Consider the following 18646-nt stretch of genomic DNA (forward strand, 5'->3'; position numbering starts at 1 on the left):
ACCAATCAAAACGGCGACAAAAGTTTAAATTACAAGGCTACTTCCTGGAAAATGACATGTTTTTCATTGGGTATACTGTGATCTGTATGTTTTTCATGATGTCGGTAGGCCACTAGAGAGACACAGCTGTCCACCGCAATCAAAACCATCCGTCCTGGGACCGTAACCACAAAGCCTCTCAGAATAGGAGTTCTGACATATGATCTAACAGGCCAAACTGATTCTAATGACTCAGATTATAGGGACAGATCCTGGATCAGCACTCCTAATCTGAGGGGTTTTGTGGATACAACTCCAGGTCCTGGTTCCTATACAATAAAAGAACAACTACACCGTTCCTCAAAGGAAAATGTCCTGTCTTTTATTGTGTAAAAAACAACATTAAAATCACTGGCTGCCATGGCAACATGGTTAAGAATGATCAAAGTACCAGTCCCTTCTTAGTTACAATCACAGGTTGCCTCCAAATTCTCCACCCATCTCCCAGTGTGCACTCATACACTTTTTGTTCTGGTTTTAAAAAGCATTGGAATTGTGTAGTCATTGGCTGGAGGGAGATTCAGCCATTAAACCCATGACTGGGAGTGTGCAAGGCAAGTATACACTTGGGGGGGTGGAGGATTGGGACGTAGCAAAAGCGTTAGGATCCATTGGTAAACTAGGTTCTCTGTAAACGGTTTCTGTCCCCTATACCACAACAGTTAGATGGACACATACACACATCCCCACATTGGAAACCCACCACAAACATACCTGTTCATCTAGATATCAGCATAGAATCTTACTGGCACATAAAACTCAGTAACACCAAAAAAAAAGGTGATTGGCTACCCACAACAGGTCACAAAGACATGGACCAATGAGAGAAGGACATTAGGGGTTGGGTGGGGCTTGTTCTGGTAAAATAGGAGGATCCATAGAAATTCAATTACTAGAGAGATTTAAACCCAACGTGCACTATTGAGCGCATCACATCCTTGATGCATTATGGGTAAATGATGACTGACTCAGGGGCAGACTGGGACCATCAGCTCTGGAATTTCTAACACACTGACCCATCTTTATCCATGACGCACACATTATTAGATATAGAAAATTTGCATTTTGTAAAAATTATATAAATCCACTGCTCCAGAAAATAAAGGGAACACTACAATAACACGGTAAAAGGCACCGTGTTGAGTGTCCCAAATAGCACCCTATTCCCTAGATAGTGCCCTACTGGGCGCGGCTGGTAGCCTAGTGGTTAGAGCGTTGGGCCAGTAACCGAAAGGTTGCTGGATCGAATCCCCGAGCTGACAAGGTAAAAATCTAACGATCCAATCCTGGGTAAAATCCTAACTGGCTTACCTAGTTAAATAAAGGTTCAGCATCTTCTGACCAGAGAGAGGCTCTAGATAAGGAATAAGGTGCAATTTGTGACGCAGATAATTTACTCTTCTGCTCCCTCCTCGTCTTCCTTCCTCTCCACCCTTTTCCGCTCTTCTCTTCCCACCTTAACCCTGATTGGCTGTGAGGTGGCGGAGTGGGCTTGTCTTTATGTACAGACACGCCTCTTATCGTCAAACAGTCTGCGGACGGTATAGACCTGAGAGAGGAGGAACAGACAGTTAGAGACAGATGTTACCTGAGTGACTGATTACACTGATGTTGGCAGAAGACCCCCACACTGCTCAAATCAAACGCACCTTTTATCCCATACTGATGTTGGCAGAAGACCCCCACACTGCTCAAATCAAACGCACCTTTTATCCCATAATGATGTTGGCAGAAGACCCCCACACTGCTCAAATCAAACGCACCTTTTATCCCATAATGATGTTGGCAGAAGACCCCCACACTGCTCAAATCAAACGCACCTTTTATCCCATAATGATGTTGGCAGAAGACCCCCACACTGCTCAAATCAAACACACCTTTTATCCCATAATGATGTTGGCAGAAGACCCCCACACTGCTCAAATCAAACACACCTTTTATCCCATAATGATGTTGGCAGAAGACCCCACAGATCCCATAATCACACTGCTCAAATCAAACACACCTTTTATCCCATAATGATGTTGGCAGAAGACCCTCTATAGGAATGGTAGACTATAGACCCATCTTTATAGACCCATCTCTATAGGAATGGTAGACTATAGACCCATCTTTATTCAGACTCAATCATGGAGACTCTTACTGACAGGCTGCTTCGCCTGATGTATTGTTGTCTACCTTGCCTTTGTGCTGTTGTCTGGGCCCGATAATGTTTATACCATGTTTTGTTCTCCTACCACGCTGTGTTGCTGCCACGCTGTGTTGCTGCCACGCTGTGTTGCTGCCACGCTGTGTTGTTGTCTTAGGTCTGCTGTGTTGTCTTAGGTCTGTCTTTATGTAGTGGTGTGGTGTCTCTATGTAGTGGTGTGGTGTCTCTATGTAGTGGTGTGGTGTCTCTATGTAGTGGTGTGGTGTCTCTATGTAGTGGTGTGGTGTCTCTATGTAGTGGTGTGGTGTCTCTATGTAGTGGTGTGGAGTCTATGTAGTGGTGTGGTGTCTCTATGTAGTGGTGTGGTGTCTCTATGTAGTGGTGTGGAGTCTCTTTATGTAGTGGTGTGGAGTCTCTTTATGTAGTGGTGTGGAGTCTATGTAGTGGTGTGGAGTCTCTATGTAGTGGTGTGGTGTCTCTATGTAGTGGTGTGGTGTCTCTATGTAGTGGTGTGGTGTCTCTATGTAGTGGTGTGGTGTCTATGTAGTGGTGTGGTGTCTCTATGTAGTGGTGTGGAGTCTATGTAGTGGTGTGGTGTCTATGTAGTGGTGTGGAGTCTATGTAGTGGTGTGGAGTCTCTATGTAGTGGTGTGGAGTCTCTATGTAGTGGTGTGGAGTCTCTATGTAGTGGTGTGGAGTCTCTATGTAGTGGTGTGGAGTCTATGTAGTGGTGTGGAGTCTCTTTATGTAGTGGTGTGGAGTCTCTTTATGTAGTGGTGTGGAGTCTCTTTATGTAGTGGTGTGGAGTCTCTCTATGTAGTGGTGTGGTGTCTCTATGTAGTGGTGTGGTGTCTCTTTATGTAGTGGTGTGGTGTCTCTTTATGTAGTGGTGTAGTGGTGTGGTGTCTCTTTATGTAGTGGTGTGGTGTCTCTTTATGTAGTGGTGTGGAGTCTCTCTTTATGTAGTGGTGTGGTGTCTCTTTATGTAGTGGTGTGGTGTCTCTCTTTATGTAGTGGTGTGGTGTCTCTTTATGTAGTGGTGTGGTGTTTATGTAGTGGTGTGGAGTCTCTTTATGTAGTGGTGTGGTGTCTCTCTTTATGTAGTGGTGTGGTGTCTCTTTATGTAGTGGTGTGGAGTCTCTTTATGTAGTGGTGTGGTGTCTCTTATGTAGTGGTGTGGTGTCTCTCTATGTAGTGGTGTGGAGTCTCTCTTTATGTAGTGGTGTGGTGTCTCTATGTAGTGGTGTGGTGTCTCTCTATGTAGTGTCTCTCTATGTAGTGGTGTGTGTCTCTCTCTATGTAGTGGTGTGTCTCTCTATGTAGTGGTGTGGTGTCTCTCTTTATGTAGTGGTCTGTGGTGTCTCTCTTATGTAGTGGTGTGGTGTCTCTCTTTATGATGACCAGGTGTTATGTAGACATATCAGTGTGGTGTGGTGTCTCTCTTTATGTAGTGGTGTGGTGTCTCTCCATTTATGTAGTGGTGTGGTAATCCTCTCTTTATGTAGTGGTGTGGTGTCTCTTTATGTAGTGGTGTGGTGTCTCTCTTTATGTAGTGGTGTGGTGTCTCTCTTTATGTAGTGGTGTGGTGTCTCTCTCATGTAGTGGTGTGGTGTCAACCTTCAAGTTCTATCAGTGGTGTGGTCCTCTCTCTCCATGTAGTGGTGTGGTGTCTCTCTTTATGTAGTGGTGTGGTGTCTCTCTTTAATAAGGGCACTGGTGTAGTGGTGTGGTGTCTCTCTTTATGTAGTGGTGTGGTGTCTCTCTTTATGTAGTGGTGTGGTGTCTCTCTTTATGTAGTGGTGTGGTGTCCTCTTTATGTAGTGGTGTGGTGTCTCTCTTTATGTAAGTGTGTGGTGTGGTGTGTCTCTTTATGTAGTGGTGTGGTGTCTCTCTTTATGTAGTGGTGTGGTGTCTCTCTTTATGTAGTGGTGTGGTGTCTCTCTTTATGTAGTGGTGTGGTGTCTCTCTTTATGTAGTGGTGTGGTGTCTCTCTCTTTAGTGTAGTGGTGTGGTGTCTCTCTTTATGTAGTGGTGTGGTGTCTCTCTTTATGTAGTGGTGTGGTGTCTCTCTTTATGTAGTGGTGTGGTGTCTCTCTTTATGTGTAGTGGTGTGGTGTCTCTCTTTATGTAGTCTCTCTTTATGTAGTGTGTGGTCTCTCTTTATGTAGTGGTGTGGTGTCTCTCTTTATGTAGTGGTGTGGTGTCTCTCTTTATGTAGTGGTGTGGTGTCTCTCTTTATGTAGTGGTGTGGTGTCTCTCTTTATGTAGTGGTGTGGTGTCTCTCTTTATGTAGTGGTGTGGTGTCTCTCTTTATGTAGTGGTGTGGTGTCTCTCTTATGTAGTGGTGTGGTGTATGTAGTGTTGTGGTGTCTCTCTTTATGTAGTGTGTGTGTCTCTCTTTATGTAGTGTAGTGTGTCTCTTTATGTAGTGTTGTGTGTCTCTTTATGTAGTGTCTCTTTATGTGTGTTGTGGTCTCTTTATGTAGTGTTGTGGTGTCTCTTTATGTAGTGTTGTGGTGTCTCTTTATGTAGTTTGTGGTGTCTCTTTATGTAGTGGTGTCTCTTTATGTAGTGTGTAGTGGTGTCTCTCTTTATGTAGTGGTGTCTCTCTTTATGTAGTGGTGTCTCTCTTTATGTAGTGGTGTCTCTCTTTATGTAGTGGTGTCTCTCTTTATGTAGTGGTGTCTCTCTTTATTAGTGGTGTCTCTCTTTATGTAGTGGTGTCTCTCTTTATGTAGTGGTGTTTATGTAGTGGTGTCTCTTTATGTAGTGGTGTCTCTCTTTATGTAGTGGTGTCTCTCTCTTTATGTAGTGGTGTCTCTCTTTATGTAGTGGTGTCTCTCTTTATGTAGTGGTGTGGTGTCTCTTGTCGTGATGTGTTTTGTATTATATTTTTAACCCCAGCCCACGTTTCCGCAAGTCTCTGACCTACCGCACCCGCTGACCTACCGCACCCGCTGACCTACCGCACCCGCTGACCTACCGCACCCGCTGACCTACCGCACCCGCTGACCTACCGCACCCGCTGACCTACCGCACCACAACACGTGTTTCCTTGCTAGTCAATGAACTCACGTCTACTACTGTTTCGGAGATCAAGCGGGGAGCTAGAGATTTTTTCCTCGTCCGTGTCCCGATTGGCTCAGCTTCAAAAACCCCAATGTGCCCACTAGAAGCAACTCCCACCCTCCTCTCCCCCTCCGATTGGCTCAGCTTCAAAAACCCCAATGTGCCCACTAGAAGCAACTCCCACCCTCCTCTCCCCCTCCGATTGGCTCAGCTTCAAATCCCCAATGTGCCCACTAGAAGCATCTCCCACCCTCCTCTCCCCTCCGATTGGCTCAGCTTCAAATCCCCAGTGCCCACTAGAAGCATCTCCCACCCTCCTCTCCCCCTCCAATTGGCTCAGCTTCAAAACCCCAATGTGCCCACTAGAAGCATCTCCCACCCTCCTCTCCCCCTCCGATTGGCTCAGCTTCAAAAACCTCAGTGCCCACTAGAAGCATCTTTTTGCATATTTTAGGGTAGTTCTTCATACCAGCATACTTTGACCTGAAAATCTGTGCAGGTTGGCAGGTCTGTAACTAGGAGACTGGAACAGGACCAGAAGGAGAACCTCTACAGGTTGTCCTCGTGTGGGGGTGTGTTACCTGAGTTAGTGCGACCCCCAGCATTACAATGAGACTGGTACAGGACCAGAAGGAGACCCTCCACAAGTTGTCTTCTAGCAGGTTACGGTCCCTGGCCTCAAACGCTCTCAGTACTGTCTGCATCTGACCACTTCTCTCTAATCGACGGTGTACTGAGTCTATTGACTCCTGGAGGGGAGGTGAGAGAGGAGGGAGGGTGGGAGAGAGGAGGGTGGGGAGGGAGGGGGAGAGAGAGAAAGAGAAGAGAGAAAGAGGAGGGTGATGAGGAAGAGAGAAAGAGAGGAGGAAGGGACAGGAGAGGGGGAGGGTGATGAGGAAGAGAGAGAGGAGGAAGGGACAGGAGAGGGGGAGGAGGAAGGAGAGGGTGATGAGGAAGAGAGAGGAGGAAGGGACAGGAGAGGGGGAAGAGGAAGGAGAGGGTGATGAGGAAGAGAGAGAGGAGGAAGGGACAGGAGAGGGGGAAGAGGAAGGAGAGGGTGATGAGGAAGAGAGAGAGGAGGAAGGGACAGGAGAGGGGGAGGAGGAAGGAGAGGGTGATGAGGAAGAGAGAGAGGAGGAAGGGACAGGAGAGGGGGAGGAGGAAGGAGAGGGTGATGAGGAAGAGAGAGGGGGGAGGAGTTTGTAAAGAGGAACGGTACTGTGTACGTTCATTTTTTTCTCTCTTCAATTACAGCGAATGTGTTGAAGACCTGGTCATCCATCCAATAGACTACTCACCCTAATGTCCTCCAGTTTGTACTCCAATAGGCTCTCAGGCTCTCCAAGCCCCGCCCACTCGTCATCCCCACCCACGTCACCCGGCTGTCCCTCGATGATGACCTGCATTTTTACACACACTTTATAGTATCTTTATTTACATTTGATTAAATTAGCAGATGCTCTTATCCAGAGCGACTTACAGTAAATCAAATCAACCAATTAAATAATATTAACACAAATAAACCTCAAAGAAGACCATCTTCTCAGAGAAGCGGCTGAAGCTGTTGTCAAAACAGATCTGGTAGTCTCCTTCCTCCGTGGGTTCCACCCTAGAACAAAACAACCAATCAGAGGCGCTGACACAGAGAAAGCAACCAATCAGAGATGTGGGCACAAAGCCAACAGCAAATCAAAAAGAGAGGGAAGGGGAGAGAGCGAGGTCAAAAAAAACACAGGGTGATCCGAGGTTGAATTGTGACATCACAGAAGCAGAGAAATAGACCAATCGCAGAACTAGAAGAGATGTTGTGCGAGTAGATTGGACCAATGAGAGGCAGCGGTACTGACATGTGGACTCCGTCTGAGCGGCGGAACTCAGAGATGAGCTGGAATCCGTGAGGAGAGAGAACGGTGAAATCTACATCCATACCTGCACCGGCTATCACCTGGAGAGAGGAACACACACACACACACACACACACACACACACGAAAGGTACTTTTACAACAGCTATAGACATGAGTCACACTGCCCGTCAGAGAGCTAGGATATGAAACATGATGTGTGCGATAATGTTACCTGAGTAAAACAGGATGTGTACTCAGTGACGTGAACCTCTGAATGGTGCAGGTAGAAATAGAGGAAATAGAGCTGACAGGATCTCCTATTCTCTCTGACAGATGATAGAAATGTGTTGAACAGAAACTATCTGAACCTCCATTCTCCTGGGAGGCCATAGGGGCTCTGGTCACAGGTAGTGCACTACATAGGGAATAGGGATGCAGACGACTCCCTATCAGATAGGCCTAATCTCTACAGCATAGTGGAGGATCTAGGTTTTCTGTAAACTGTTTCTCTGTCCCCTGTATCACAACTGAAATCAGATGTTCACACTCACCCCCCTACGTCATCACACAAGGAAAACACAAAACAAACATGGCTGTTCCTCTAGATATGTGAGTCTTACTGGCACATAGAACCCACCTATACATGAACAGTCTGACGTTACAGGACAAGGTCATATGTCATAACATTCAGTCCTTCACTAGTGCTGAACACACACACTGCCTGAGAGGGGTTACACAACAACACACACTGCCTGAGAGGGGTTACACAACAACACACACTGCCTGAGAGGGGTTACACAACAACACACACTGCCTGAGAGGGGTTACACAACAACACACACTGCCTGAGAGGGGTTACACAACAACACACACACTGCCTGAGAGGGGTTACACACACTGCCTGAGAGGGGTTACACATCAACACACACACTGCCTGAGAGGGGTTACACAACAACACACACACTGCCTGAGAGGGGTTACACAACAACACACACTGCCTGAGAGGGGTTACACACACACTGCCTGAGAGGGGTTACACACACACTGCCTGAGAGGGGTTACACAACAACACACACTGCCTGAGAGGGGTTACACACACACTGCCTGAGAGGGGTTACACAACAACACACACTGCCTGAGAGGGGTTACACAACAACACACACTGCCTGAGAGGGGTTACACAACAACACACTGCCTGAGAGGGGTTACACAACAACACACTGCCTGAGAGGGGTTACACAACAACACACTGCCTGAGAGGGGTTACACAACAACACACTGCCTGAGAGGGGTTACACAACAACACACTGCCTGAGACACACACACACTGCCTGAGAGGGGTTACACACACTGAGAGGGGTTACACACTGCCTGAGAGGGGTTACACAACAACACACACTGCCTGAGAGGGGTTACACACACACACTGAGACAACTGCCTGAGAGGGGTAATACACTGCCTGAGAGGGGTTACATGGGTGTTACACACACTGCCTGAGAGGGGCCTGAGGGGTTACACAACAACACACACACACTGCCTGAGAGGGGTTACACACTGCCTGAGACACACTGCCTGAGAGGGGTTACACACACACTGCCTGAGAGGGGTTACACACACTGCCTGAGACACACACACTGCCTGAGAGGGGTTACAACAACACACACACTGCCTGAGAGGGTTACACAACAACACACACACTGCCTGAGAGGGGTTACACAACAACACACACACTGCCTGAGAGGGGTTACACAACAACACACACACACTGCCTGAGAGGGGTTACACAACACACACACACTGCCTGAGAGGGGTTACACAACAACACACACACACTGCCTGAGAGGGGTTACAACAACACACACACACTGCCTGAGAGGGGTTACACAACAACACACACACACTGCCTGAGAGGGGTTACACAACAACACACACACACTGCCTGAGAGGGGTTACACAACACACACACTGCCTGAGAGGGGTTACACAACAACACACACACACTGCCACAACAACACACACACACTGCCTGAGAGGGGTTACACACTGCCTGAGAGGGGTTACACACACACTGCCTGAGAGGGGTTACACAACACACACACACTGCCTGAGAGGGGTTACACAACACACACACACACTGCCTGAGAGGGGTTACACAACAACACACACTGCCTGAGAGGGGTACACAACACCACACACACAACACACACACACTGCCTGAGAGGGGTTACACAACACACACACTGCCTGAGAGGGGTTACACAACAACACACACACACTGCCTGAGAGGGGTTACACAACACACACACTGCCTGAGAGGGGTTACACAACACACACACACTGCCTGAGAGGGGTTACACAACAACACACACACTGCCTGAGAGGGGTTACACAACAAACACACACACTGCCTGAGAGGGGTTACACAACAACACACACACACTGCCTGAGAGGGGTTACACACACTGCCAACACACACACACACTGCCTGAGAGGGGTTCACACACAAACACACACACACTGCCTGAGAGGGGTTACACAACAACACACACACACTGCCTGAGAGGGGTTACACAACAACACACACACACTGCCTGAGAGGGGTTACAACAACACACACACACTGCCTGAGAGGGGTTACACAACAACACACACACACTGCCTGAGAGGGGTTACACAACAACACACACACACTGCCTGAGAGGGGTTACAACAAACACACACACACTGCCTGAGAGGGGTTACACAACAACAACACACACACTGCCTGAGAGGGGTTACACAACAACACACACACACACACTGCCTGAGAGGGGTTACACAACAACACACACACTGCCTGAGAGGGGTTACATCAACACACACACTGCCTGAGAGGGGTTACACATCAACACACACACTGCCTGAGAGGGGTTACACAACACACACACTGCCTGAGAGGGGGTTACACAACACACACTGCCTGAGAGGGGTTACACACACACTGCCTGAGAGGGGTTACACACACACTGCCTGAGAGGGGTTACACAACAACACACACACTGCCTGAGAGGGGTTACACAACAACACACACTGCCTGAGAGGGGTTACACAACAACACACACTGCCTGAGAGGGGTTACACAACACACACACTGCCTGAGAGGGGTTACACAACAACACACACTGCCTGAGAGGGGTTACACACAACACACACACTGCCTGAGAGGGGTTACACAACAACACACACACTGCCTGAGAGGGGTTACACAACACACACACACACACTGCCTGAGAGGGGTTACACAACACACACACACACTGCCTGAGAGGGGTTACACAACACACACACACTGCCTGAGAGGGGTTACACAACACACACACACACACTGCCTGAGAGGGGTTACACAACACACACACACACACTGCCTGAGAGGGGTTACACAACACACACACACACAACACACACACTGCCTGAGAGGGGTTACACTGCCTGAGGGGTTACACACAACACACACACTGCCTGAGAGGGGTTACACAACAACACACACACACTGCCTGAGAGGGGTTACACAACAACACACACACTGCCTGAGAGGGGTTACACATCAACACACACACACTGCCTGAGAGGGGTTACACATCAACACACACACACTGCCTGAGAGGGGTTACACATCAACACACACACACTGCCTGAGAGGGGTTACACAACAACACACACACACTGCCTGAGAGGGGTTACACAACACACACACACACTGCCTGAGAGGGGTTACACAACAACACACACACACTGCCTGAGAGGGGTTACACAACAACACACACACACTGCCTGAGAGGGGTTACACAACACACACACACACTGCCTGAGAGGGGTTACACAACAACACACACACACTGCCTGAGAGGGGTTACACAACAACACACACACACTGCCTGAGAGGGGTTACACAACAACACACACACTGCCTGAGAGGGGTTACACAACAACACACACACTGCCTGAGAGGGGTTACACAACAACACACACACTGCCTGAGAGGGGTTACACACAACACACACACTGCCTGAGAGGGGTTACACAACAACACACACACTGCCTGAGAGGGGTTACACAACAACACACACACTGCCTGAGAGGGGTTACACACAACACACACACACTGCCTGAGAGGGGTTACACAACACACACACACTGCCACTACACAACAACACACACACCTGCCTGAGAGGGGTTACACATCACACACACACACTGCCTGAGAGGGGTTACACAACAACACACACACTGCCTGAGAGGGGTTACACATCAACACACACACTGCCTGAGAGGGGTTACACATCAACACACACACACTGCCTGAGAGGGGTTACACAACACACACACACTGCCTGAGAGGGGTTACACAACAACACACACACACTGCCTGAGAGGGGTTACACAACAACACACACACACTGCCTGAGAGGGGTTACACAACAACACACACACACTGCCTGAGAGGGGTTACACACAACACACACACACACACTGCCTGAGAGGGGTTACACAACAACACACACACTGCCTGAGAGGGGTTACACAACAACACACACACACTGCCTGAGAGGGGTTACACAACAACACACACACACTGCCTGAGAGGGGTTACACACACACTGCCTGAGAGGGGTTACACAACAACACACACACACTGCCTGAGAGGGGTTACACAACAACACACACACACTGCCTGAGAGGGGTTACACAACAACACACACACACTGCCTGAGAGGGGTTACACAACAACACACACACTGCCTGAGAGGGGTTACACAACACACACACACTGCCTGAGAGGGGTTACACACACTGCCTGAGAGGGGTTACACACACTGCCTGAGAGGGGTTACACACACACTGCCTGAGAGGGGTTACACACACACTGCCTGAGAGGGGTTACACAACAACACACACACACTGCCTGAGAGGGGTTACACACACACTGCCTGAGAGGGGTTACACACACACTGCCTGAGAGGGGTTACACACACACTGCCTGAGAGGGGTTACACACACACTGCCTGAGAGGGGTTACACAACACACTGCCTGAGAGGGGTTACACAACACACACACACACTGCCTGAGAGGGGTTACACAACAACACACACACACTGCCTGAGAGGGGTTACACAACAACACACACACACTGCCTGAGAGGGGTTACACAACAACACACACACACTGCCTGAGAGGGGTTACACAACAACACACACACACTGCCTGAGAGGGGTTACACACACACTGCCTGAGAGGGGTTACACAACAACACACACACACTGCCTGAGAGGGGTTACACAACAACACACACACACTGCCTGAGAGGGGTTACACAACAACACACACACACTGCCTGAGAGGGGTTACACACACTGCCTGAGAGGGGTTACACAACAACACACACACACTGCCTGAGAGGGGTTACACACACACTGCCTGAGAGGGGTTACACAACAACACACACACACTGCCTGAGAGGGGTTACACAACACACACACACTGCCTGAGAGGGGTTACACAACACACTGCCTGAGAGGGGTTACACAACACACTGCCTGAGAGGGGTTACACAACACACTGCCTGAGAGGGGTTACACAACACACTGCCTGAGAGGGGTTACACAACACACTGCCTGAGAGGGGTTACACAACACACTGCCTGAGAGGGGTTACACAACACACTGCCTGAGAGGGGTTACACAACACACTGCCTGAGAGGGGTTACACAACACACTGCCTGAGAGGGGTTACACAACACACTGCCTGAGAGGGGTTACACAACACACACACACTGCCTGAGAGGGGTTACACAACACACACACACTGCCTGAGAGGGGTTACACAACACACACACACTGCCTGAGAGGGGTTACACAACACACACACACTGCCTGAGAGGGGTTACACAACACACACTGCCTGAGAGGGGTTACACAACACACACTGCCTGAGAGGGGTTACACAACACACACTGCCTGAGAGGGGTTACACAACACACACTGCCTGAGAGGGGTTACACAACACACACTGCCTGAGAGGGGTTACACACACACTGCCTGAGAGGGGTTACACACACACTGCCTGAGAGGGGTTACACACACACTGCCTGAGAGGGGTTACACACACACTGCCTGAGAGGGGTTACACACACACTGCCTGAGAGGGGTTACACACACTGCCTGGAGAGGGGTTACACACACACTGCCTGAGAGGGGTTACACACACACTGCCTGAGAGGGGTTACACACACACTGCCTGAGAGGGGTTACACACACACTGCCTGAGGGGTTACACAACAACACACACACACTGCCTGAGAGGGGTTACACAACAACACACACACACTGCCTGAGAGGGGTTACACAACAACACACACACACTGCCTGAGAGGGGTTACACAACAACACACACACACTGCCTGAGAGGGGTTACACAACACACTGCCTGAGAGGGGTTACACACACACTGCCTGAGAGGGGTTACACAACAACACACACACACTGCCTGAGAGGGGTTACACAACAACACACACACACTGCCTGAGAGGGGTTACACAACAACACACACACACTGCCTGAGAGGGGTTACACAACAACACACACACACTGCCTGAGAGGGGTTACACAACAACACACACACACTGCCTGAGAGGGGTTACACAACAACACACACACACTGCCTGAGAGGGGTTACACAACACACTGCCTGAGAGGGGTTACACACACACTGCCTGAGAGGGGTTACACACACACTGCCTGAGAGGGGTTACACAACAACACACACACACTGCCTGAGAGGGGTTACACAACACACACACACTGCCTGAGAGGGGTTACACAACAACACACACACACTGCCTGAGAGGGGTTACACAACACACACACACTGCCTGAGAGGGGTTACACACACACTGCCTGAGAGGGGTTACACAACAACACACACACACTGCCTGAGAGGGGTTACACAACAACACACACACACTGCCTGAGAGGGGTTACACACACACTGCCTGAGAGGGGTTACACACACACTGCCTGAGAGGGGTTACACACACACTGCCTGAGAGGGGTTACACAACACACACACACTGCCTGAGAGGGGTTACACACACACTGCCTGAGAGGGGTTACACAACAACACACACACTGCCTGAGAGGGGTTACACAACAACACACACACACTGCCTGAGAGGGGTTACACAACAACACACACACACTGTCTGAGAGGGGTTACACACACACTGCCTGAGAGGGGTTACACAAAACACACACACTGCCTGAGAGGGGTTACACACACACTGCCTGAGAGGGGTTACACACACACTGCCTGAGAGGGGTTACACACACACTGCCTGAGAGGGGTTACACAACAACACACACACACTGCCTGAGAGGGGTTACACAACACACACACACTGCCTGAGAGGGGTTACACACACACTGCCTGAGAGGGGTTACACACACACTGCCTGAGAGGGGTTACACACACACTGCCTGAGAGGGGTTACACACACACTGCCTGAGAGGGGTTACACACACACTGCCTGAGAGGGGTTACACACACACTGCCTGAGAGGGGTTACACACACACTGCCTGAGAGGGGTTACACAACAACACACACACACTGCCTGAGGGGTTACACAACAACACACACACACTGCCTGAGAGGGGTTACACACACACTGCCTGAGAGGGGTTACACAACAACACACACACACTGCCTGAGAGGGGTTACACAACACACACACACTGCCTGAGAGGGGTTACACACACACTGCCTGAGAGGGGTTACACAACAACACACACACACTGCCTGAGAGGGGTTACACAACACACACACACTGCCTGAGAGGGGTTACACAACACACACACACTGCCTGAGAGGGGTTACACAACAACACACACACACTGCCTGAGAGGGGTTACACAACACACACACACTGCCTGAGAGGGGTTACACACACACTGCCTGAGAGGGGTTACACAACAACACACACACACTGCCTGAGAGGGGTTACACAACACACTGCCTGAGAGGGGTTACACAACACACTGCCTGAGAGGGGTTACACACACACTGCCTGAGAGGGGTTACACAACACACACACACACTGCCTGAGAGGGGTTACACACACACTGCCTGAGAGGGGTTACACAACAACACACACACACTGCCTGAGAGGGGTTACACAACACACACACACTGCCTGAGAGGGGTTACACAACACACACACACTGCCTGAGAGGGGTTACACACACACTGCCTGAGAGGGGTTACACAACAACACACACACACTGCCTGAGAGGGGTTACACAACAACACACACACACTGCCTGAGAGGGGTTACACAACACACTGCCTGAGAGGGGTTACACAACACACTGCCTGAGAGGGGTTACACAACACACTGCCTGAGAGGGGTTACACAACACACTGCCTGAGAGGGGTTACACAACACACTGCCTGAGAGGGGTTACACACACACTGCCTGAGAGGGGTTACACACACACTGCCTGAGAGGGGTTACACACACACTGCCTGAGAGGGGTTACACACACACTGCCTGAGAGGGGTTACACAACACACACACACACTGCCTGAGAGGGGTTACACACACACTGCCTGAGAGGGGTTACACAACAACACACACACACTGCCTGAGAGGGGTTACACAACACACACACACTGCCTGAGAGGGGTTACACACACACTGCCTGAGAGGGGTTACACAACAACACACACACACTGCCTGAGAGGGGTTACACAACAACACACACACACTGCCTGAGAGGGGTTACACAACACACTGCCTGAGAGGGGTTACACAACACACTGCCTGAGAGGGGTTACACAACACACTGCCTGAGAGGGGTTACACAACACACTGCCTGAGAGGGGTTACACAACACACTGCCTGAGAGGGGTTACACAACACACTGCCTGAGAGGGGTTACACAACACACTGCCTGAGAGGGGTTACACAACACACTGCCTGAGAGGGGTTACACACACACTGCCTGAGAGGGGTTACACACACACTGCCTGAGAGGGGTTACACACACTGCCTGAGAGGGGTTACACACACTGCCTGAGAGGGGTTACACACACACTGCCTGAGAGGGGTTACACAACAACACACACACACTGCCTGAGAGGGGTTACACAACAACACACACACACTGCCTGAGAGGGGTTACACAACAACACACACACACTGCCTGAGAGGGGTTACACAACACACTGCCTGAGAGGGGTTACACAACACACTGCCTGAGAGGGGTTACACAACACACTGCCTGAGAGGGGTTACACACACACTGCCTGAGAGGGGTTACACAACACACTGCCTGAGAGGGGTTACACAACACACTGCCTGAGAGGGGTTACACAACACACTGCCTGAGAGGGGTTACACAACACACTGCCTGAGAGGGGTTACACAACACACTGCCTGAGAGGGGTTACACACACACTGCCTGAGAGGGGTTACACACACACTGCCTGAGAGGGGTTACACACACACTGCCTGAGAGGGGTTACACACACACTGCCTGAGAGGGGTTACACACACACTGCCTGAGAGGGGTTACACACACACTGCCTGAGAGGGGTTACACAACAACACACACACACTGCCTGAGAGGGGTTACACAACAACACACACACACTGCCTGAGAGGGGTTACACAACACACTGCCTGAGAGGGGTTACACAACACACTGCCTGAGAGGGGTTACACAACACACTGCCTGAGAGGGGTTACACAACACACTGCCTGAGAGGGGTTACACACACACTGCCTGAGAGGGGTTACACACACACTGCCTGAGAGGGGTTACACACACACTGCCTGAGAGGGGTTACACACACACTGCCTGAGAGGGGTTACACACACACTGCCTGAGAGGGGTTACACACACACTGCCTGAGAGGGGTTACACAACACACACACACACTGCCTGAGAGGGGTTACACAACAACACACACACACTGCCTGAGAGGGGTTACACAACAACACACACACACTGCCTGAGAGGGGTTACACAACAACACACACACACTGCCTGAGAGGGGTTACACAACAACACACACACACTGCCTGAGAGGGGTTACACAACAACACACACTGCCTGAGAGGGGTTACACAACAACACACACTGCCTGAGAGGGGTTACACAACAACACACACTGCCTGAGAGGGGTTACACAACAACACACACTGCCTGAGAGGGGTTACACAACAACACACACTGCCTGAGAGGGGTTACACAACAACACACACTGCCTGAGAGGGGTTACACAACACACACACACTGCCTGAGAGGGGTTACACACACACTGCCTGAGAGGGGTTACACACACACTGCCTGAGAGGGGTTACACAACACACACACACTGCCTGAGAGGGGTTACACAACACACACACACTGCCTGAGAGGGGTTACACACACACTGCCTGAGAGGGGTTACACACACACTGCCTGAGAGGGGTTACACACACACTGCCTGAGAGGGGTTACACACACTGCCTGAGAGGGGTTACACACACACTGCCTGAGAGGGGTTACACACACACTGCCTGAGAGGGGTTACACACACACTGCCTGAGAGGGGTTACACACACACTGCCTGAGAGGGGTTACACAACAACACACACACACTGCCTGAGAGGGGTTACACAACAACACACACACACTGCCTGAGAGGGGTTACACACACACTGCCTGAGAGGGGTTACACACACACTGCCTGAGAGGGGTTACACACACACTGCCTGAGAGGGGTTACACACACACTGCCTGAGAGGGGTTACACAACAACACACACACACTGCCTGAGAGGGGTTACACAACAACACACACACACTGCCTGAGAGGGGTTACACAACAACACACACACACTGCCTGAGAGGGGTTACACAACAACACACACACACTGCCTGAGAGGGGTTACACAACAACACACACACACTGCCTGAGAGGGGTTACACAACAACACACACTGCCTGAGAGGGGTTACACAACAACACACACTGCCTGAGAGGGGTTACACAACAACACACACTGCCTGAGAGGGGTTACACAACAACACACTGCCTGAGAGGGGTTACACAACAACACACACTGCCTGAGAGGGGTTACACAACACACACACACTGCCTGAGAGGGGTTACACACACACTGCCTGAGAGGGGTTACACACACACTGCCTGAGAGGGGTTACACAACAACACACACACTGCCTGAGAGGGGTTACACAACACACACTGCCTGAGAGGGGTTACACACACACTGCCTGAGAGGGGTTACACACACACTGCCTGAGAGGGGTTACACACACACTGCCTGAGAGGGGTTACACACACACTGCCTGAGAGGGGTTACACACACACTGCCTGAGAGGGGTTACACACACACTGCCTGAGAGGGGTTACACAACAACACACACACACTGCCTGAGAGGGGTTACACAACAACACACACACACTGCCTGAGAGGGGTTACACAACAACACACACACACT

The 18646-nt window shown here is 50.3% G+C and overlaps 1 protein-coding gene across 1 annotated transcript in view; it reads right to left on the bottom strand.

The window, feature by feature from the left end:
- Positions 1-345: 345 nt before the first annotated feature.
- The window catches only part of LOC124018660 (transmembrane emp24 domain-containing protein 1-like), a 28860-nt gene continuing 10559 nt past the window's right edge, over positions 346-18646 (bottom strand). The window contains exons 2-6 of the mRNA XM_046333996.1: positions 7105-7202; positions 6782-6866; positions 6556-6657; positions 5839-6006; positions 346-1588 (exon numbers count right to left, since the gene is read on the bottom strand). Coding sequence (XP_046189952.1) covers positions 1538-1588; positions 5839-6006; positions 6556-6657; positions 6782-6866; positions 7105-7202 — 504 coding nt within the window. The 3' untranslated portion in view covers positions 346-1537. The remainder of the gene's footprint in view (positions 1589-5838; positions 6007-6555; positions 6658-6781; positions 6867-7104; positions 7203-18646) is intronic.

Source organism: Oncorhynchus gorbuscha, unplaced genomic scaffold (genome assembly GCF_021184085.1).
Source record: "Oncorhynchus gorbuscha isolate QuinsamMale2020 ecotype Even-year unplaced genomic scaffold, OgorEven_v1.0 Un_scaffold_554, whole genome shotgun sequence".
NCBI classification, from domain to species: domain Eukaryota; kingdom Metazoa; phylum Chordata; class Actinopteri; order Salmoniformes; family Salmonidae; genus Oncorhynchus; species Oncorhynchus gorbuscha.